At 37.4% G+C, this 21,499-nt stretch overlaps 2 protein-coding genes and 1 long non-coding RNA gene across 4 annotated transcripts; 2 read left to right on the top strand and 1 right to left on the bottom strand.

Moving 5' to 3' along the window:
- Window positions 1-5,154: 5,154 nt before the first annotated feature.
- LOC126624301 (uncharacterized) lies at window positions 5,155-8,456 on the bottom strand. Of its 2 annotated transcripts, XR_007624059.1 has the most exons (4): window positions 8,273-8,451; window positions 7,452-8,029; window positions 5,500-5,607; window positions 5,155-5,338 (listed from the first exon to the last, which is right to left on the bottom strand). It is a non-coding gene; the product is annotated as an uncharacterized LOC126624301 (long non-coding RNA). The 2 variants fall into 2 exon arrangements; XR_007624048.1 differs by lacking the exons at window positions 5,155-5,338; window positions 5,500-5,607 and having other exon boundaries at window positions 7,298-8,029; window positions 8,273-8,456.
- A 415-nt stretch (window positions 8,457-8,871) lies between these two features.
- LOC126618132 (uncharacterized calcium-binding protein At1g02270-like) lies at window positions 8,872-12,858 on the top strand. The gene is made up of 11 exons (XM_050286228.1): window positions 8,872-9,198; window positions 9,338-9,532; window positions 9,788-9,892; window positions 10,088-10,193; window positions 10,702-10,922; window positions 11,034-11,110; window positions 11,353-11,461; window positions 11,582-11,707; window positions 11,917-12,027; window positions 12,103-12,210; window positions 12,338-12,858. Exons 1-11 carry the CDS (start codon window positions 9,196-9,198, stop codon window positions 12,563-12,565), a joined length of 1,389 nt encoding a protein of 462 aa, XP_050142185.1. The 5' UTR covers window positions 8,872-9,195; the 3' UTR covers window positions 12,566-12,858.
- Window positions 12,859-15,423: 2,565 nt separating this feature from the next.
- Window positions 15,424-19,106, top strand: LOC126618047 (protein NTM1-like 9). The gene is made up of 6 exons (XM_050286133.1): window positions 15,424-15,878; window positions 16,488-16,756; window positions 17,268-17,411; window positions 17,510-17,887; window positions 18,057-18,485; window positions 18,581-19,106. Exons 1-6 carry the CDS (start codon window positions 15,683-15,685, stop codon window positions 18,872-18,874), a joined length of 1,710 nt encoding a protein of 569 aa, XP_050142090.1. The 5' UTR covers window positions 15,424-15,682; the 3' UTR covers window positions 18,875-19,106.
- The last annotated feature ends 2,393 nt before the right edge of the window (window positions 19,107-21,499 follow it).

The raw sequence follows: 21,499 nt of genomic DNA, 5'->3' as shown, positions 1-21,499 counted from the left end.
TCAAGAGATATAAGTAAGTTCATTGGAATATACATACATAGATATATGTACACAATTACTAAACAAGGAAACAATTCCATTCCTTTCAGATTTTATATGCATATATAAGTATTCGTTCAACTTCAAACATATGCAAAAGTTCTGATAATGTTAAACAATGATACCTTAATTAGATATTCAATACATATAACAATTACCATATCTTCTTACAACATTTATATCCATAAGCAACAAGGCCATTACCAACAAAAATGTCTAAATCCAACAACAACAATCTAAAAAAAAAAAAAAAAACCATACATGCATACAGAAACCGTACATAAATGTCACACCATCACAGAACATGCACTCCAGATCAAAGAAGGCAACAGACACTTAGCACAATTATTACAACTAGCACATGATATGATTTTGTAAAAATACAACCATAATATTATGAGAGTGACAGTTAAAAGAAAGTCATGCATCCCTTAATAAGGAGCCTCCCATATAAATGTTGAGTGCAACCAAATATATCTCTGTCTCTATTTCTCTCATTGAATACCCGATTACACAGTATAGTCTCTCTAGTAGGAACATTTGCAAAATCAATACTATATATTGCCAAGTACAACAAAAGAACACACAAAAGGAGAGAAAATAGACACCATTACATATTGGAATGCTATTGGTATGATGGCTCTATGGTATTGATGAAATTGAGGTTCCACAATAAAACCAATTGACAATATGGGGAGTAGCTCAAGACCATATAAGCACATAGCAAACATTGTCCCTCACTGATGTGGGACAACTCTCAACATGCCCCCGCACGTGTGGCCGATTTTCAAGCCTACACGTAGACAACAACTGGGTGACGTAGAGCGCGTGTGGCCATTTGGCTTCACACGAGGACAACCCGTTCTGATACCATGATGAAATTGAGGTTCCAATATAAAACCAATTGGCAATATGGGGAGTAGCCCAAGATCATGTAAGCACATATCAAATTTTGTCCCTCACCGATGTGGGACAACTCTCAACAGGTATTTTTCTTAAACCCTCTATAACATCAGAAATTATAAACTTTTGGAAGGTGCTTTTAGCTTATCAAATAAGCTTATTAGAGTCATAATTCAGCTCCACTTTTCATCATAATTACCAAATTTATGATTAAGAAAAATACATTAAAAGCATAATCATATATTTCATATTTTTACTAAAAACTTGAACTTATGGTATAAATGGCAAGGTCAGGCCACCCATTGGCCTCATTCCACCAGCTTGAGGTTGAAGAATCACCATTGTGTAACCCCCATACAACTCCTTAGATTCCCAATGCTCTGATATTTTCGATTCCCCTCCCTCCTTGAGACTTGGAGTTGATGAGATAATGTGGGAGTAGAAACATAGAGAGCTCCAAAGAGTTCTTGCGAAAGAGAGTGAGGGTTTCTTCCCCCCTTCCCCCCGAGATGAGAGAGAACTCGGAACAAAAGAAGGACGTGGACACCAGTGAACCCAAATAACCAATAGATTTATCTAGAAATTGGGGTATTTTACCAAAAATGCCCTTAACTTTAAAGTCCTATAAAAACTTCATTCTATAACCAAATCTCGTTCCACTTGTGCCCACGGGTTCCTAGCTATGAGTACTAAAATATTATATTTAGTGTGATTTCGTAAGGCCTATGAATTTTGTAACGATCAATGACCAAAATTCAAACTTCGTAATTAGTTTAAGTAAAATCTAAAATTAATAAAATTAAAATATATTCTAGAAAATAATATAAAGTCCTGCTTATACATAATACGTCAATTACAATAGTGAAATTCAGGAACGAGATTTCACAAGGTTACCCGACACACCCACGTGGGCTTGCTGCCTACTTGTTGCCATGCAATCATGACCCTAACCCACTTGTTGCTAATCAAACATGAGCCTAACAGCTCTATTTTTGATCGTGCGGTCCGATTTAAATGGATCATTGGTTGATCTAATGGTCCACGTTCAAACTTTTTTTTTAGTTTTATATTTAGATATTTATTGAATCTAACGGTTGAGATCAAATATGATCAAATCTAATAGTAAAAAAATATCTAATGTCCCAAATTTAAATTCAACAGCTAAAATAATTAAAAAATATTATTTGATTCAAAATTCATCCAAAAACTCTATAAAACTCTATATATTTGTTCAAACATCCACACAAAACTCACTTTTCTCCTACAATTCTTTCAATTTTTCTTTCTACCATCTTCCAAAACCGTTTCTATTAATCATGGTCTATTAATGATCTGATTTAATGATTTTTCTATAGCGCTTCATGAGTTTCATGTGTCGATTTAGTGATTTTTCAACATTGATCGGAATTTAAATATTTTTAGGTTAAAATGTTCATAAAATTAATTTAGGATAGCCTACATAATTTTTTAAAAAGTTAATTTAAAAAAATAGCCTAAATTCATTTTTTAATAATCTGAAGTTAAAATTTTAAGTCATAAAAATTAGAGCAGAAAAGATATTTTTAGGTTAAAACTTAAATTTTATGAACTAAAAATTTTAAATTTTACTTCAAGGTTAGAAATGGTCCAATGCACAATGGGGGACATATGGCTCGGGTATGTATATAGAACATAAGTGGGTTAACCAAACCTTAATAAATATTAAATAAAAAGTCCCCTTCCAAGAAAATGAGAAAGGGTGGGGGACCGACAAATGCACAGCGTCAAACACAAAAGACAGGGTATCTTGACATCTTTTTGCGCGTTCAAACTTTTTTTTTTTTTTGTTTTTTTTTTTGGAAATACCGCGTTCGAACCTTTTAGGTGCAACTGCTACCTAATCTTTCAGCTTTCGGTACAAGATTTTTGTGGCAAATTAATGATGATTTCTCTTTTTTCTTTATCCCCATATTTGGGTTCATCTCATGCGACGATGGTAATATTACTCACCAAGGTTCAACGAAAGTTGAAATCAAATTGTGAGATTAGTGACGGATTTAAGAACATTTCATATCGAGCGTAAGATGGAAATTAAACACCACTTTATCTAACTATTCTATTTCAATTTTATTGTGATATTTTGTTGAACATCTTGTTTTTATGACGACCATGTCCAATGAGAATATCAAAAGAAACATTTAACAATTTGATGTCTAGCAATGATGGACGATGGGGCTAATTGATAGACTAAGTCTAACGTAGATCCAGTGGTGTGTCAAATGTGAGCAATGTTAGGGTTTCAAGCCACAACATTCGTTGGCCAATTCCAAAGTGAAATTTATAATATATCAGTAATTAGATTAAGGGTTAATCTCAATTTACTACCCTAAAGTTTCTTGATTTTTAACTTTTGATACATGAAGTCTTTTTCGTCTCAATCTGGTAACTAAATTCATAATTCTAGGACATTTTCATACATCCGTTAAGTTTTCCGTCAAAACATCCGTTAACTGATGACGTGACACCTACATGACAATGACTAGGCGCCACGTGTCAATATGGACCCGAGTGGATATTAAAACTTAAAAATTAAAAAAAAAAAATTCTTTCTTGGGCATCCTACCTTACCCTTCCCGACCCTGACATTCCTCCCCCTCCTTTCTCTTCCCTGCACCCACCCAACCTCTATACCGTACCCACCCCCACCCTCTTCACCTCCCCTCCATTTTCTTTCCTTTACCCTCTTCACCCAATTCCTCCCATTAGATCGTCGTTGTCACCATGGCCTCCAAGATCAAGACCGTTCAGCGGTCGAGACTGTGATCCGCTATCTCCGAAATGTCGATCCGCTACTGGCTCCGTTGATCCACGGCCACCCGTTGCCAACCTTCGATAATGCTGACCCATCTATGTGGCGGCAAGGCCTGCGTCATTCACTAAAGTCCAATTGCTATTGAATGTGGATTACACATGGAAACACAAAATTCCTGTAACAAATTAAATAAGAACACGTGTAAAAAATAAATTATTGTATTAATGTAATTTAGGGTAACAATCTCTTATTACAAAGTGTTAATCCTCTCATTCGATCTCCGGGGTTGTAGAGTGCAGAAAGCTTTCTGAGTATTCAGAGTATTTAAGAGTGTTTGGGGCTTGAGAGTTTGAGCGACTGAGTGTGGGGTTGAAATTGTCATCTTTCTTTGTCATGGAGCCTCGTACTTATAGGCTCTACCAGTGTTGCTTGAATCTTGATTTGGCATTCATTGTGAACTTAATTAATTAGCGAAAGAACCGAGACTTGATTTTGGGCTTCATTGGTGATTTGACTTTATCAAATAATCAATCACATTTTATATCAATTAATTTGTTTGATTTCAATTAAAATTAATCAAAGAATTAATAAAGAGAATTCCTTAATTAATTTCAACCAAATGTTGACACGTCTCACTCTTGATGACTCGTCCAACTTTGATAAATCACGTGCTATGTGTGCTATTTGTTACAGACGATGCATGCCACATAAGTACTGATATGTCGAAATTTATTGTGTTGGTGAACATTTACTTTATCGAAACTTCGATATTTACAACACAATCACACTTGCATCCAAAATTCTCAGAACCTGTGCCATTTAATGCCTAGTTGGAGTAGGAGTAGGACACACTCTTGCAATTGGCAAATAGTAGATTGATTATTCAAAGTGACAAAATTGAGAAAGAGATTGTATACTGTAAGGGTGCGTTTGTTGCACCGGACTGTCTTAGACTGGATTAGCTTCAGGGACTAAGCTGGACTGGCTTAGACTAGACTAAGCTGGACTAGCTTAGTGAAGCGTTTGATGCAGTGTCGGACTAAGAAGCTGGACTAACAATAAATTATTATTATTATTATTATATTTTAATTTATTTTTTAAAAATATCAAAATGAATATATGGAAAAATAAATTTTGTCTCAGTTCCTTACCGTCAATGAATTTTGCACCGTCCTTTCGGTTGTAGGATAAAATGTAGTTTCCTTCGGATTACAGGTTACGCCCTTTGAATGCTAAGAAATCCGGTGTTTCTTTCCAAAAAAAAAAAAAAAAAAAAAAAAAGAAATCCGGTGTTTTGTTGTACATTATTGTAATCTACGTGAATACACATTCCGCTTCGCTCACAAACTGCAGGTATAAATTCATTGTTTCTGCGAGCTGCTTCTCCAAAATCTTATGAAGGTAAAAGAAAATTTTGCACATAGAGCACTCATTTATAACATTAATGGAAATCGAAAACAAAATTCCTCCTGTGTAGTAGCATCAAGGATAACACGTCATGTTTACAAAAAGTATGCCTAGGAAACAATCAGCACATAGCCGTTTGTGCAATTCCACAACATCAATCGTCATCGTAACTATCTCCAGCCACCCTTACAGTGTCATCTTCCACAACGGTGTCCTGTATGCAAATTACAGCAATGTGTCACCAGAATACATAATAGCAACTAGAAGTGCATTTTGTATGCACGCACGTGTTTAAGTGAGAGCACGCGAGTGTCCTTGACAGGTGAAACAATTAACAAGATGTGATTAAAGATCCTTACCGGCATCTTATCCCAGTTTTTCAATTTGGGATTTGTGAGAATGTAATTATCTCTTAAGAGAGCCCAGACTGGCCCTTCACCATCCACTGCACCTTTAGACGTATGAGCCTGCATATTAAATCATCCTCACATATAAAACTCACAAAAAACATAATTAAGAAGATATACGTTGGCAATTTGGCACTACCAACAATATTATAAAACCAGGTGGTAGGAAGATAACTATCTTTCAGAAAAGACCTTCTACATCAGATATCGATCCTCCAAACAAATTTTGGAGCAATGGTAATATATGATTGTTCAAATCTTTGAAAATAAGAAACAAGAATGTCTACAACCATTCCTTCCACCAGTAAGGAACATCAAGATGGTAAAAATGCTGTGGGAGAATGCAAGGAACTAATAAAGGAAAGAGTAAGTAACCTTCGAAGATGTTTTGCCCAACTCTGAAAAGAATGCTTCTTTCCTCCATTTTTTTATCACTGGAAACATTTAGACAATGATATAGGGAGATTAAACACACAATCAGAACAGAGGTTTCCACATTTATGCAAAGATACCAAGTTCATAAGCCATTGACTTCACTATCTAACATGTTCCATATCCATGATTCAAGCAAATGACCTGAAAAGAGGTTGGTATACATGTTTGGTTTTACTTTCATAAATTCACACATTGACCTGCAAAACACTAGTGTTCTAATGTGAAGAACAACCCAAATAGGCAGAGCACTGAAGCATACAAGCAACGCTGCATACATTACACACATAGTATGCAACTGGTGCCTCAAAACAAAAGAGTTTAATTACGGAATCTGAACTAATATTAACCATTAATCCATCAATTGACAAACTCTAACACGTAAACCTTAACTAAATCGCATTATACCACCAATTGAACACACAACTTGCGTACATCAACACACACAGAGATTATACACACACCCAAAATCAACATACATCGATACACACACACCCCACAATTGATGAGGTCGAAATCCCCACCCAAGGTTCTTCACCAACCGGCATTTCTTTCAAACTTCACAGTCAAATCAACACAAAGAAATAAAGGAGAGAAATAAAAAAGATGGGAAAAGATGTAGGCTCTAATCATTATTTACCATCGTCACAGGGAGAAGAAGGTAGAAAGGGGAAAAAGAGGTTCTGTGTCCCACTTTATTTGGAGAACCAACATGATGACCTGCGGTGGGTCGACCTTTACAGCACACACACATAACTCGCATACATCAACACACACACACACACAACTTGCATACATCAACACACACAAAGATTACACACGCACACACAGATTATACACGCACCCAAAATCAGCATACATCGACACACACACACACCCAAAATCAGCATACCCATATGGAAGGACACACCCACACACACAGAGTACATACATACAGACACATACAATCATAGACTACATACATAAAAATTATTAGATGAAATTCAACGATGGCAGAACAAATATTAGATGAAATTCATATATATCTCAAATCCACTCCAGTAAAAGCTCTGAGAACTAGAAGATGAAATTTACATCAAATTCACTTTATGAAAAATATTAGAAATCAGGAGGTGTCAATCATATGAAGAAACAATAGTGACACAATCTCAGTTTAAGTCATAGACTCATAAGAGACACAATCTCAGTTTAAGTTGATGCAAAGAAATGCTATGTTCATTTATAATTGGAGATGGGGATGCAAGTTTAAGTCATAGACTCATAGAGACACAATCTCAGTTCAAATTCAGAGTTAAGCGACTGCAGAAAAACCACGATGGAAAAGTAAACATTTTGTATGATTTCCATAAGTTATAACTAAGTAAATAGGCAATGTCAACTCATAAACTAACAAATAAGATCATCATTTCAACACCAGATTAAAATACACAACAATCAAAATTCTCCAGATGACTCAATATTGATAGCCATACTTGCCCGGATCTATTGAATCCCACCGCAAAGCCTGTCATTCGCCTGGAGCATGTTATCCCGAATCACTCTGCTGCTTTCTTACTTCTCTTGGCCTTCTTTAGGTTTGCTTCTGTGCTCTTCAACTTTTCATCTTCACTCTTCCTCTTCTCCTTCTTTCCAACAGACTCTTTACTCTTTCTCTTCTCTTTCTTTCCAATAGACTCTTCTCCTCGAGCCGACGAATCATCTGCTTTCTTCCTTGTACCATCTTTTTTCTTCTCTTTCAAGGACAACCCATCTTTCTTATGATTGACAGTGGCACCATCTTCTTCTCCTGCCTTTGACGACCTTTTCAACTTCTTCTCACCAACAACCTTTTCCCCATTTAACTCAGCATCATCTTTCGCCTTAGCTGATTTCTTCAACCTTTTCTCACCCTTCAACTCGCCAGCAACTTTTTCTTTCTTCCTCAATTCGCCACTGCCCGGTTCATCATTCTCGCTTTGCTTACCTTCCCCAATGTCCACATCACCAACAATAACGAAATCATCATCATCAAGCACCTCGCTGACATCCCCCCAAATTTGAAGGAAATTCACTGAAATTGAACACGAAAACACGGAACGGAAGATATCACGAAAACCCAACTACAATTAGAGTTGTAAATTTCAAATCAAGCAAAATCAAAATTACACAAATTAAGATGGCAATCCAATCCACTAACCCAGCAACTAAACATTTAAGAAATCAAACATCACAGAGAAATCAAAACAAAATTAAACCATTCAAATTCAGATCAACGAAAAACACAAAAAAAAAAAAGTGAAGAAATTGAGTTGACCTCTGAAATTCCCATTTGAATCCTCATCAGCTCACCCACCGTCATAGCCCCTTTAGGCTTCCCAGGACCCAGACCCGGCTGACCCACTCTTCTTGGAGCTGGAGCCTGGTGATTTGAACCCCTACCTTCTTCATCTTGTGGGCAGCCGTGGAAACAGACGAGCGAAGTTTTAGCAATCCTGATGTTTTCGGGGGCGCTCGCTAAGACCACCTATTCCGGGTGTTAGTCGAGGCGAGTCCACCCTAGTCCCATTAAACGTAGTCCCCGTGTAAAACAAACATGGGATTACACTAGAGATTAATCCAGTCCAATCCAAGGAGACTTAGTGATGCCAAACAAACGGGCCCTAAGAGCATCCTCTCCAATAGTGTTGGGAATTAAGTAAACAAACTCATTTTGATGAGCTAGGCAAAAACTAGCTCCATTGTTATAGTTAATTAAGTTTGCAAATTTTTACCTATTTTTTCAAATCCACGATGTTGCCTATAATACTATAAGTAGATAAATGCGGCCCCTAGTAAAATACCGCAGCTTGATTTGCCTAATCCATCCAAATATTTTCTATTAACATGTCACATCATCTAGAGAGCCTTAATATTCTTGGTTAAGATAGAAGCAGAACCTTCGGTTTGATCCCACCACAAAAGGTTCCAATCCCATTCGCTCCTATGATTCTATCCTTAACGCGGACGGCAAAATTCAAGTTCCAGACTTTACTTTTCATCCCCAACATTTTGCTATAAGTAACACAGTTCATAAAAAATCCAGTCATATTGATCTTCAATCTACGCAACTTCAAAAACTTTGGAAATTATTGGAAGATTGGAAACAAACCCATCACTCGTTTCATCTTCTTGGTTAAAATCTTCTCCAAATTTAGCAACTTTTGTATCAGAAACAGTTACAGGGGCTAGGATTTTAACATGGTATCTCTCTCTCGTCTTTCTCTTCTTTCTCTTTCTAGATTCATTCTGTTTTTCTTTCATGGATTTGGTATCTGAGAAAATGGGTACTCGGGAAATCTGTTTTTGGATATTGGGTTTTGAAGATTTTGAGAATTTGCAGGGTTTAGGTGGAGGTTCTAATGTGGCAAAGATCAATCGCAGAGAAAGTGAGAGCCTTTCAAGGAGCTATAGCGGCAGCTGCACTTCGTTTCCGTCGATATCAGAGCCAAAGCCAGAGACTTTGGCAGGGCCTTGCTTAGTTTCGTGCACGACTTTCAACATTTTGGCTCCAATCTATAAACGACTCGATCAACAGGTCCTATTCTATCCCATTTGTGTTCTTCGGTGGTTTGATAATTATTTCGTTTTTAGAGCGGTTTGATAACCCACTTCATTTGATAATATTTTGGTTTTAGAGCCGTTTGATAATCACTTCATTTGATAGCTATTTTGTTTTTAGAGCCGTTTTACAACCATTTCGTTCGTAGATGTTCTCATCACGAAATGGTTATCGAACTGTTAGTTTATTTGTTTTTGTGTTCTCAATTTCTTTGTGGTGTGTGTGAAACAGAATCAAAGCCATCGAGAGAGCGACTACAGGGCGTTTTGGGTGGCCAGGAACCAGAGGATTTTGGATAGGTTGCTCTATGAATCATCTGCCATTATTTGTCTGCAGGTTATATTTGAGTACCCTTTTGCTCTTTTGTGTAATTGCTGTCTGGACTTAATCCTAATATCGAAAATATTTTTGGACCTCAAACGAAATATCCCGTGTTACACATGAGAACAAAGTGAACTTGTTTGAGGTTTTAAGGGTCATGGCCCTTTCCAGCTATATGTGCTGACACTAACCCCTTTTTTGCAAAATTAGGAGTTCTGGGTTCGAAATGAAGAATTTGTGAATATGTACCTGGACAGGCTTGGTGATGCAGGCTATACGACCTTCAAGCTTGCCCGAACTAACAACCGGGGTGACGGTATATTGCATCTTTGATGTATTCCTTAATGTCAATTTTAATACATTAGACTTATCTGGGATCATTCAAATTCAGTTAAATCTCATTATTGCTTTAGTCCATGGGTAAAATTCGCAGTTTTTTAACTTACATTTCTATGTTAATTCCAAGTTCACAACTGCAATATAAGTCAGATGCTGAACAACTTGAAAGTTCTGAGAAAAATGTGCATTATTCTGCACAAATGGTTTCATGTTTCATGCATCAGAGTCCTGTGTCCCAACACTTTGCGGTTGAATTGGCCTTTTCTTTGTTATCTTTTCCCAGTACAATTTTCCACCATCCCTTCTGTTTCGTCAGCAGTCTAAGATATAGGAGAGTTCTTCCACTGGTTCTTCATATATCAGAATGGCCTTCCAGTTTGATATCAACTCGTTTCTTGATTTGAGAGTGTTGTCATAATTGAAATGAGCTTTTTAAGTACTATTCCATGCTCTATGGCTTGACTTATTGTATTTTCTCTATACAGGTTTGCTGACTGCTGTGCGGAGGGATTGCTTTAGTGTTCTAAACTATCGAGAGTTGCATTTTAATGATTTTGGAGATCGTGTTGCTCAGCTGTTACATGTTCAGTTATCTTCCCCATTTTCACAAAACCAGAGAGGAAACGTTCAGCAAGAAATGCTAATTGTGAATACTCACTTGTTATTTCCTCATGATTCCAGTCTCTCTATAGTGCGATTGTATCAGGTATTCAAAGTTTCGTTCTAGTTATCAACTATTGGCATATCAAGGTCTACTTATTTTGAACAAGCTGCAATTGCAATCACTCTAACCATTGTGTCTTGCAATTTATAACAGGTTTACAAAATTTTGCAATTTGTGGAGTCATATCAGAATGAAAACAAGCTAAACCCGATGCCCATCGTACTCTGTGGGTGAGTCTTCTGTCTTGTCTTTCTTAGTTACTGTTTGATGACAAAATCTCATTTTAATACTCTGAAGAAAACCTTTAAAATGTACATCGTTTTGAAGGTGCCAGCTATCCTAATTGATAATTGCTTTTGAAGGCCGCCTTCACAATGGAATTTTAATAAATGGTAGGCTAACTCTGGTTGTATTCTTTTGTGTAGAATTGTCGGTCTTATATTTGTATTGTTTTATGTTATTCTCAATGCAGTGACTGGAACGGAAGTAAGCGTGGCCATGTGTACAAATTCCTTAGATCGCAGGGGTTTGAATCAACATATGATACTGCTCATCAATATACTGATGCGGATGCTCACAAGGTTGGTGTTTTCTGGATTTAAGTTCTGAAATCAGTGATTTACATTGCGGCAACAGAGCCCATATATACAATGCTCATCATGTTTAATATTAACGGAATATTTGTATTTTATATCCTACAGTGGGTTAGCCACCGTAATCATAGGGGAAACATCTGCGGTGTTGACTTCATTTGGCTTTGTAATCCCAATAAGTCACGAAAACCACTAAAGACTAGTTGGTGTGAAGCTGTTTTTGGAATATTACGGGTAAGCACATCGTTTTCCATATTCTATCTAATATCTTGCCACAGAAGGCGAGAGTCGTAATTCGTCAGATATATTGTGCACAAAAGCTCTGTTCAAAACTTCCAAAAGGATGCATTTGATCGTTTACATTATAGTGCATGCACGCCCACGCCCTAGACAGTTTCCAAATGTGATCCTAATAACTTCCTTTTTCCTTTTGGGGTTTTCAGCTCCAGCTCCGAAAAGCTTCGATGGCTGAAAATGATGCACTTGCCTTTCTAAAGGGTGATAGTCATGGTGATTTTATTACGACCACAGCTTTCTGTGAAGGACTACATCAGGTTGGTTCTATTTGCTACTAATCTATATAAAGTTCAAATGGAAAGATCAGGCTTGCTCATATAGGTCTTTTGCAGGTTAACTTAATTGGTCATCCTACGGGACTAGGTTTCCAGGAGACGAGGGATCTCTGGATCCAAGCAGATGCCAACGCAAATGGTGTCCTTGATTACGAAGAATTTAAGGTACCTTTACATCCATAAAATTTCATCTATTTTCAGTTTGAACTTGCATTACCATTGTCCTCAAGTAGTAGTCACCCAAAAGATCTATAACATTTACATCTTGTGTCTAAAACCGTTGACACTGCAGAATAGAATCTGGAGTTCGACAGCATCAGAGGAAAAGGAAAGCCTCATCGGTAGTAGAGAGGAGTCCAAACGAGGCACGCAGGGCGCCCTCGGATTCAATGTGAAGAATGCAGTTCTATATCCCCGTGAGGCGGAGAAGGGAATATGGCCCGATGATTACACTCTCTCTGACCATGCTCGACTATCGGTTGTACTTTCACCAGAAAGGATGTGGTGTTGCCAGTCGTAAACCGCACTTAACGACGCACTCGTGGGTGAACATAAGTGGAGCAGAAAGGAATATGCAGAATCTGTAGGAAATGTGTATAGCCAACGGAGGAAAGGTCCCTTCTGGGGGGGTACTTGTGTAGGTTTGATAGTTTTTTCTGGTTTATATTCTTCATTGTTTTAACTGTTTCTCACTAGCCTTGCCCAAATTATTTTTCATCCGAGAAATGCTAGGAAGAAGTAGACTTTCAATAGACTATCCGTCACCTCATATTTTTAACACAATATTTTATAATTATAATTTTGAGACAGAAATTATCGTTAAACTATAAAATGCCAAAGAATTTATAAAAAAATTTCACTTAAAAAAAAACCTCTTTAGCGTTTTCTTTTTATTTTTTGGGGAAGTGGTGGGGAAATCATGCTTGCAGCTCTCAGCTGTAATGTGGAATGCTTTTTACCAGAAACAAATGGATCTTGAAGATCCTACTTGATGATATATGATTAGTTTTTGACTTAAATGGATCTGTCTTGTTGCTCTGCAAGTCCTATCAGGTGGGCCCACAATCATGTCAAAGAGAAATGCAGGCCGTTGTTTGCTTCTGTGTTTGTTGTCCGTACAGAGAAAAAAAAAATCTAAATTTGGAAAGTAGACGCACTAAATTAGTAATTAGGTATGACTTCAGCACATCCGTATATTTTCTCGTGCATTTTTTGGGTTCAACAAACCAAAATGAGAATTAATGACGGAAATTAACCGAATGTGTAAAAAGTAAAAAATAATGTGTATATGTTACTTTCTTTTAAAATTTAGGTTTTGAAATTTACAAGCAAATCTTAACTGTCATGGAAATCATCACATCATGATTCTTTTTCCATTTCCCTACTTTTGAACACTATGGTTAACAATATTATTGCAAGTAACCACACTTGGGTGAATTACATAAGAGCAACTCTACCCATGGAGCCCTCCCCCCTGGCAATCCACTATTCAATCCACCCTATTGAACAGTAACTGCCTTAAATGAATAGTAACTACCATTAATGAACAGTAATTGCCATTTACATCTCCACCCTTGGAACCCTCCCCCTGGCAATAAGCAATTAAAATAATAGTTTTTTTGTTTGTTTAAATAATAAAAAATTACAAAAGCTCCGGTCCCCCCTCTCTCTCTCTCTCTCTCTCTCTCTCTCTCTCTCTCTCTTTCTCTCTCTCTCTCTCTCTGACACAAAAAAAATAAAAAATTGCAAAGCCCTCGGGCCACAGGCCCGTCGACTCCCCACCCCCCCCTTCGCTCGGGCTCCCACCGTCGCTCGGCCTCCACACGGCTGGACCTCTCTCCACCGGGCCTCCGGCCCCTTCTTCTCCACTGTCCCCTGAGCAACCCACATGGGTGGAGTTGCTCTACGGAGTGAGATAAATATAGATTATAATAGAATCTCCTCCTATTACGCTTAAAGAATTTTCCAAAAACGGTTTAAACTTGCAAAAAGGTTCTCTAAAGTGAGATATAATATATATTTATAAAAGGTGAAAATTCATTATTGTCCACTCACTCATCTTCATAAATATATCTTAGAATTGAAAGTACATGGAGACATATTTTGATTGAAAATAACTATATGGAAATGCTACTGACCTTTTCAATCAGATTTTCTCGATCTACCTTATTCACTCTCTTTTCCATCTTACACAATGGATCTTATTCATTTACTTTTTATTTCACGCTTTAAAATAAGTACTGAAAAATATTCAATTGCCCTCATTTAATCTGCTATGGACCAAAATGGGGTACAAAATTTCTCATATCATCTTCAAGGGAGGTAGTATTTCAGTAGCAAAATTAGATTTGTTATGTCACGTAAGAAAAACCCATCGCCAACAGAGGTAGCAACTAAATTAGCAAATTAAAGAATTAGCAACTCACATTGTATACTTCTAACATCCCACATCGCCCAAGGGAATGGATCCTGTAAGTTTTATATGTATATTCTTATCTCTACCTAGCACGAGGCATATTGGGAGCTTACTGGCTTCGGAGTTCATCAGAACTCGGAAGTTAAGCTCGTAGCGCACGAGAGCACTCCCATGATGGGTGACCCACTGGGAAGTTCTCGTGTGAGTTCTCAGAAACAAAACCGTGAGGCCATGGTAGGGGCCCAAAGTGGACAATATCGTGCTACAGCGGTGGAGTGGGCCCGGATGTGGTGGACCCTAGGTCGGGATGTGAGAATTTGGTATCAGAGTCAATCCTTAGGCGGAAGTGTGCCGATGAGGACGTCGAGCCCCTAAGGGGGTGGATTGTAACATCTCACATCGCCCAGGAGAGTGGATGATGTAAGTCTTATATGTATATTCCCATCTCTACCTAGCACGAGGCCTTTTGGGAGCTCACTGGCTTCGGAGTTCATCGGAACTCGGAAGTTAAGCAAGTAGCGCATGAGAGCACTCCCATGATGGGTGACCTACTAGGAAGTTCTCGTGTGAGTTCCCAGAAACAAAACTGTGAGGGCGTGGTCGGGGCCCAAAGCGGATAATATCGTGCTACGACGGTGGAGTGGGCCCGGGATGTGGTGGACCCCAGGTCGGGATGTGACAATACTCATAGGGTAATTGCTACTTTTTCAAGTTATAAATTGAGTCTCGCAATATATTTCTATCCAAAAGTATTTGTTTAGTAAAGAGTTTGAAAATAAAATTTAAACCCACAATTATGATAAAGTTAAGACATTTTCCAAAGAAAAAAAAAAAACTCTTATCATCTATTTGTATCATATTTTTAATTAAGATGGAACCACATCGATAATCCAAGTCCAAGAAAATTTGCTCAACTCGTTTGGAGATGCTTACGTGATCCCTCGCTTCTCAGTGAGTTGCCAAAAAGCAGACCCAGCCATACAGCAAGCGGTCCCACACGTAGGACTGCTTAGCTTCCCACCAAACGCCACGACAACAAAAATTCCACATCCCATGAAAAAGCAGAAGCAGAAGTTTAATATCTTCTTCCATTAAGCAAAAACCACCCGCTGAAAGCCGAAGACTTTGATTAAACCCCAAGTCAATGTCCGTACTGTTTCTCCTGTGTTTCTAATCCTATACAAATCCACCCAGATTCCGATTCTCCTTCATGAAAGATAGATGGCTGCCAATAGAAACCGCTTCACCAGAGCAGCAGCAGGTGACCTGTCGATGCCAGTGGGATTCCGGTTCCGCCCTACAGAAGAAGAGCTGATCGACCATTACTTGCTGATGAAGCTCGAGGGTAAGGATTACCTTGTCAGCGACGTCATCCGTGAAATCAATATCTGCAACCACGAGCCAAGGGACTTGCCTGGTAATTATTTTCCAAAGCCAGGTCTTAAATTTTCATTAGTTTTCTTAGTTCAATGAGTCTGACAATCTGTATTCTCCATTGGGTTTTTGGGTTTAATCCAAATGTAAATTAATTACCAAACCCAGTTCTTAAATTTTGTTTTTTAAATTTTGCTGAAAATTTTAGTAAAAACTTCGAATTTGCAGTTCAATGAGTCTGACACTCCGTTTATGCAATTGGGGTTAGTCCAAATGTAACTTTATTATCAAACCCAGTTCTTAAAAATTCAATCTTTTTATTTATTATTTTTATGAGAATTTTACTAAAACTTTTCAATTTGCAGTTACACCGAGTTTGAATCTCTGTTTACTGTTTAGGGGATTGGGTTTAATCCTAATGTAACTTATTACCAATCCCAGTTAACTAAACGTTATCTTTTTTGGGTGACAATTTTACGAAGGCCAGTGATTTCTGCACTCTTCTGTGAGTTCGAAAAATTATAAAATGTTTCATTTTTTAAGGTGTAAACAGCCGAAAAATGCAGTGCGAAAAACGCTACCCCGTTTCTTGAATGAGTCTGATAATCTTTATATACAATTGGGTTTGAACCAAATGTTGTGTTTTATGCAGGGTTTTCACTCTTAAAGTCGGATGATCAAGAATGGTACTTCTTCAGCACTTACAAAAAAAACAGCAGAAACCAGACCGAAAGGGCAACGAAGGAAGGCTTCTGGAAGATCACTGGTGCCCAAAAACCGGTCAAGACTCAAGACAATAGAACTATCATCGGTAAAAAAAGGATTCTAACTTTTTACCGAGGTACTGTTCGTAATTCCCAAAGGACCAACTGGGGTATGCATGAGTATTACATCCCCCAAACCAATCCTAATGCTAATCAGGTCACCATTCTCGTTCTTTTTTGGGTTTATTGTTTCCAAATAATGTTATCAATATGCTGTATAATTTGCAGCGTTGTTTAACAGTTTTTATGAGGTAAGTTCTAAACTGGAGGCTTGAGGAGTTTTTGTTGTGAAACCGAAGCCTATTTGGTTTGGTTCGATGGGGTTTTGGTTTTGAAATCATTGAATGGATCAAAAGCGAAACCCCTTTGAGCCAAATTTGTTTTAACATAAATGTGCAAAGGTTAATGACTTTTGTTTTATTTTCTTGAACGAACGATATTATCTACACTAGGGGGGTGGGGGAATGGGCTAAGCCTCACAATGGGCTAGCAATAATGTGGTTCAAATTTGCCTTTGGAGAGTAATTGAACCTAAGCCCTCTCACTTACAAGTGAAGAGGAATACCACTAGACCGTAGTACTAAGTGGCATTTTGGTTTTGAACCCTTGTTTAATTTTGTGTTGCTGCCATTGCATTACATGGTTTGTTTTGCAACCTAATTGTGCAGAGGGATTTCGTTCTCTGTTGCGTAAAGAAGAAATTGGGTGAGAATGTGGATGCTGCAAACTGGGATGTTGAATCTATTACTTACAACAATGAATCTGATTTCGAAAATCAACTGCTACGAGCACTTGGTATGGATATTGAAGAGGTGAGAATGTTGAACACGAATGCTGATTAACTTCGTATATATAAATGGTGCAAAAGAAACTGATTTAAAACCTTGCTTATTTATGGTTCACAATTTAGGAGCATACTCAGCAACAACAAAGCATGGACTATTTTGAGAGGGAAGAGGGTCGTATGCTTGCAAGTGCCCCTGGTAATAATGATTACCATGGGTTGCAATCTGCATTTGGAGCTGATGAACCGGATGATAAGTTCGCAGAGTTCTTAAATTCAATTATTGTTGATGGGGATCAGGATGAAACAACTCATGCTAACATCTTCAATGACTCCACTCATCCTGATACAACTCATGCTAACATCTTCAACGTCTCCACACATCCTGATACAACTCATGCTAACATCTTCAACGACTCCACTCTGCCACAGTCAATTATGAGCGTGTATTTTGAGCATGAAGCATTAAGCAGTGACGCAGACACAGAAGTACTCCTTGCACAGGTAACCAAAAAAAAAACCCAGGTTCCCCATAGAATAGAAGCTTCAAATCTATATTTTTTTTGTTGTGTTGGTAGTTTTCACTGGCAAACGCTATAAATTTGCTCAACTTTTTGGTGCTGGAGGATTTGGAAACACATTCATGTTTTTAGAACATTTTTTTATTTTTCAGGAAATGAGTTTACAAATGCTTAGTGAGCCACCAGTTGATTCGAGCCACTCCAGAAGACAGGAAGGTGTCATGCTTTACCAGACACAGGCTGCTTCCTCTGTCAATGTAGTACCTAAACCTCAGACTGATCATCTTCAAGTAGTCACTGATGAACATTCTGTTACACATCGTGGTCAATTAGTTAATGACGAGCATTCTGGTACACATCAAAGAACAAGCAGGCCGCAACGTGAATCAAGACACAATAATGCCTTAAACGTAAAGAATGCTTCCTCTGTGGATGTAGATGCAGAATTACGTCAGCTTAAATGTATTCGATTAGCCCCTGACGAATACTATAACAATGAAAGAACACGTGGAAGAACATATCCAACAAGTGCCCTCGAAGCACTAAGCAAACAGAAAGAATTAAAACAGCAGCAAAGCAAGGTGAGTGAGAGAACCCAAAACTGCAGCACGGAGAACGTGAATAATGATTCTTTGTAGAGGCTATTTGCACAACTTAATTTGGTTTATTTTTGCAGGCAAAAGAAGCTGCAGAGCTTCGAGCTGCTGTTGATTTTCCTCCGAAGTTGACATCTATAACAAAGTCTAACAAAGAAGCAGAGGTGGCTCAAGGTAATAATGCAGAAAAGGGTGTGAAGCAGACACAGAACACAACAACCACTTGCAATTGGAAGGGCTGTTCTTTCATTTCATGGGAGACATCCCCCCCATTAACAAGTCCCCCATCAGAATACTTTTTCAACATGGTTCTAGGCATAATAATGTTCTGCTTTTTTGCTTGGCTAGTAGTTTTATACGGGCAGTGGTGCTAGAGGGGTTCATTCACCAGAAAAATGGTTAGTTTTTGTTGTCTGTCACACAATGAGTAATGCCATACTTACTGGTTACTTATTGCTGCTCTAAAATGTGGGAGTACCAGCCACGGTTTGCAGTGATGAAGTGTTTATATTTGGTATAGCCTATAGAGTTTGACTTTTTTCTGTTTCTACGGACCAGATGTAATGATGGATGGCTAGTCCACATAATATATTGTTTTTTGCTTAATCGTTTTGGGAGCAGGAATTCGAACTTTTGGGGATATCTTCATAAAATTGTGAAATAGAAGCACTACTAGACCATGGTGTTGTTCGCGTTGTTAGAAGTTCAAATGTTTTTCGTTTTTCTATAGTTGCAAAAGAATCATTTGGGGAGCGAGGATCTAAACTAGTGGGATATCTTTTAAAATTGTGGAAGTTGAAATGTTTTTCGTTTTAATATAATTTCAAAAGAGTCAATCAGTACTAAGGTTTGGTGATATTTTTCTTCACTTGTAAGTGAGAGGTCTTAGGTTTGAATCTCGTATATTGCAAATTCGATACCAAAATAGATTACCCATTATGTGGCTAGCCAAACTCCCTCTCCCTTTAGTGTAAAATATATCGTTGTACTAAAAAATTCAAAAGAAATCATTTGGGGAGCGGGGACTTGAACCTTTGGGATCTTCTGAAATTGTGAAAGAGAAATATGTTAGACCATGATGTTGTTCGTATTGTTAGAGGTTGAAAACTTGAAAGTTAAAACTTGGGAGTTTTAATGAAAAAGGCCTAGCACTATTCATTCTTAATTAAAATGACATTTTGTGTATGAAAAGTCTATAATGGGTCAGACTCTTTTCTTTATTTACTCTTATGCCATTAAAAGCGGTCCACAATGATGTTGACATTTCTGTTTGGAAATACATTATGATGCTATTCAACTTATGCTAATTTGCTATCAACTCTTCATGTTTCCATCATGTTGTCAATGTTATGCAGCTTTTTTGCTGTCAAATTATTCCAATACTGCTCATCGCCTTCTACTAGCTCTGCCTCTTTTTCTCTATCTTCTTTCACCTTGTAATACATATCTTCTGTTTCTCCTTTGAAATTTTGAGGCTTCCAGTATGACTGGTGGCAGGCTTTTGACTTGCTGTAAATATGCATTTCTTCTACTTCTGCTACTAATATCATATCATACTTAAAATCTTCAAACTCATCTAAGGCAAACATTTGGATCCCTCGAAATTTTCAAATATTTTTGCATGAAAGAGTCCACCTGTGTGGAGATATAGGAGATAGTCTAAAGGACTCTTCATTAATAATGGCTATATGCCTAGCTTTCTCTTTATGCATATGTACATACCAATCTGGAAGACTACTAATAAAACTTATGCAAATTTCTTTCCACTTTTCTAGATAATCTTCTGCTACTTTTATAAGCTTTTCAGGAAATGATTCTAGTTGGGAAATATGGTTGATGAATATTTTATCAAGGTAACCAAACTCTAATAGTAAAGCTGAGGTAACTTCTACTACATTAAACTTTTTTTTATGCTCATAACTAAAATGCCATGGTCTAAAATCTCTCATGTTAATCTTGGCCACAACTATGCTAACTTCTAGATTACAAATACAACTCTTTGTACTATCACAAAGACATTGTGGGTACATCTTTGTAATAATATTCATCTCTGGTTTTGGATCAAAGATGGACTAATACAAAGCACATTGTAGTTGTAATTGTAACTCTTTCATAGACTGTGATGCTCTGCCCACGATCTCATTTTGCATATTTGGTGGCATTATTCTTAATTTTGCTTTTGAAATTTCTTCTAATAGGATATCATCTATTATTAACTCTAAAGCTATATTCCTAAAAAAACTTTCATATCTTTCTTGTTTTTCTTCTTTACTTAGATGCTGATGCTGCGCCATTTCAATGTTTTCTTCTAAGAGTTCAATCTTAATCTCTTATATGAGCTCATTAGTCTCTTGTTCTATGGGTTCAATAACCTCTTTTTCTTTATTCTTATGTTGATCAGTTTCCAAACCTATTTTCAATTCTCTTTTCAGAGTGTCACTTGCTTTTGCAGCATTCTAAGGGATTGAAGGTCTTGGTTCATTTTAGTAAACTTACTAAGTAATGACTCATGGTCTCTAGAAATGATTTGAATGTTGTGTTCAAGAGAATGAATATGATGCTTGCTTTGATGGATACTGAAATTAAAATTATCAAACTCTTGTTCTAATGCTCTAATTAATTTCTCATGACCTAACCTCTTGGTTGTTTGATTTGAATGTTCCAAAAATTATCTAAGAGAACCTGTTGCCTATCAAAGAGTTTTGGTACCCTTGTCCTACACCTCAGAGTTGGATTTCTGATTCCTTCAACAATATTGCCATTAAAGTTGAAAATGGGTACTGGTGGTTATGCTGGTCTGTTTATGCTATTTTGGAATCCATTGAATGGTGGAGGTCCATGGTGCATCATTATGCTATTGAAAAGTGCTCTTCTATCTTGTGGTCTTGTGCTATTTGAGGATAATGGTCCATGATATTCCATTCTTGTTCAACAAATTAATCTTGATAAGATATCAGTTAATGTATTGTCATTACCTTTTATATGTTCAAAAATTGATT

Source organism: Malus sylvestris, chromosome 1 (assembly GCF_916048215.2).
Source record: "Malus sylvestris chromosome 1, drMalSylv7.2, whole genome shotgun sequence".
In the NCBI taxonomy this organism is placed as follows: Eukaryota; Viridiplantae; Streptophyta; class Magnoliopsida; order Rosales; family Rosaceae; genus Malus; species Malus sylvestris.
The sequence above is the reverse complement of the archived record's forward strand: the minus strand, read 5'-3'. Positions and strand labels throughout refer to the sequence as shown.

Coding starts and splice junctions, on each gene's coding strand:
- LOC126618132 (XM_050286228.1), top strand. Junction 10,923..11,033: donor CTATAGTGCGATTGTATCAG/GTATTCAAAGTT, acceptor AATTTATAACAG/GTTTACAAAATTTTGCAATT. Junction 11,111..11,352: donor ATGCCCATCGTACTCTGTGG/GTGAGTCTTCTG, acceptor TTCTCAATGCAG/TGACTGGAACGGAAGTAAGC.
- LOC126618047 (XM_050286133.1), top strand. CDS start 15,683: ATGGCTGCCAATAGAAACCGCTTCACCAGAGCAGCAGCAGGTGACCTG. Junction 15,879..16,487: donor CGAGCCAAGGGACTTGCCTG/GTAATTATTTTC, acceptor TGTTTTATGCAG/GGTTTTCACTCTTAAAGTCG. Junction 17,412..17,509: donor TTGGTATGGATATTGAAGAG/GTGAGAATGTTG, acceptor TTCACAATTTAG/GAGCATACTCAGCAACAACA.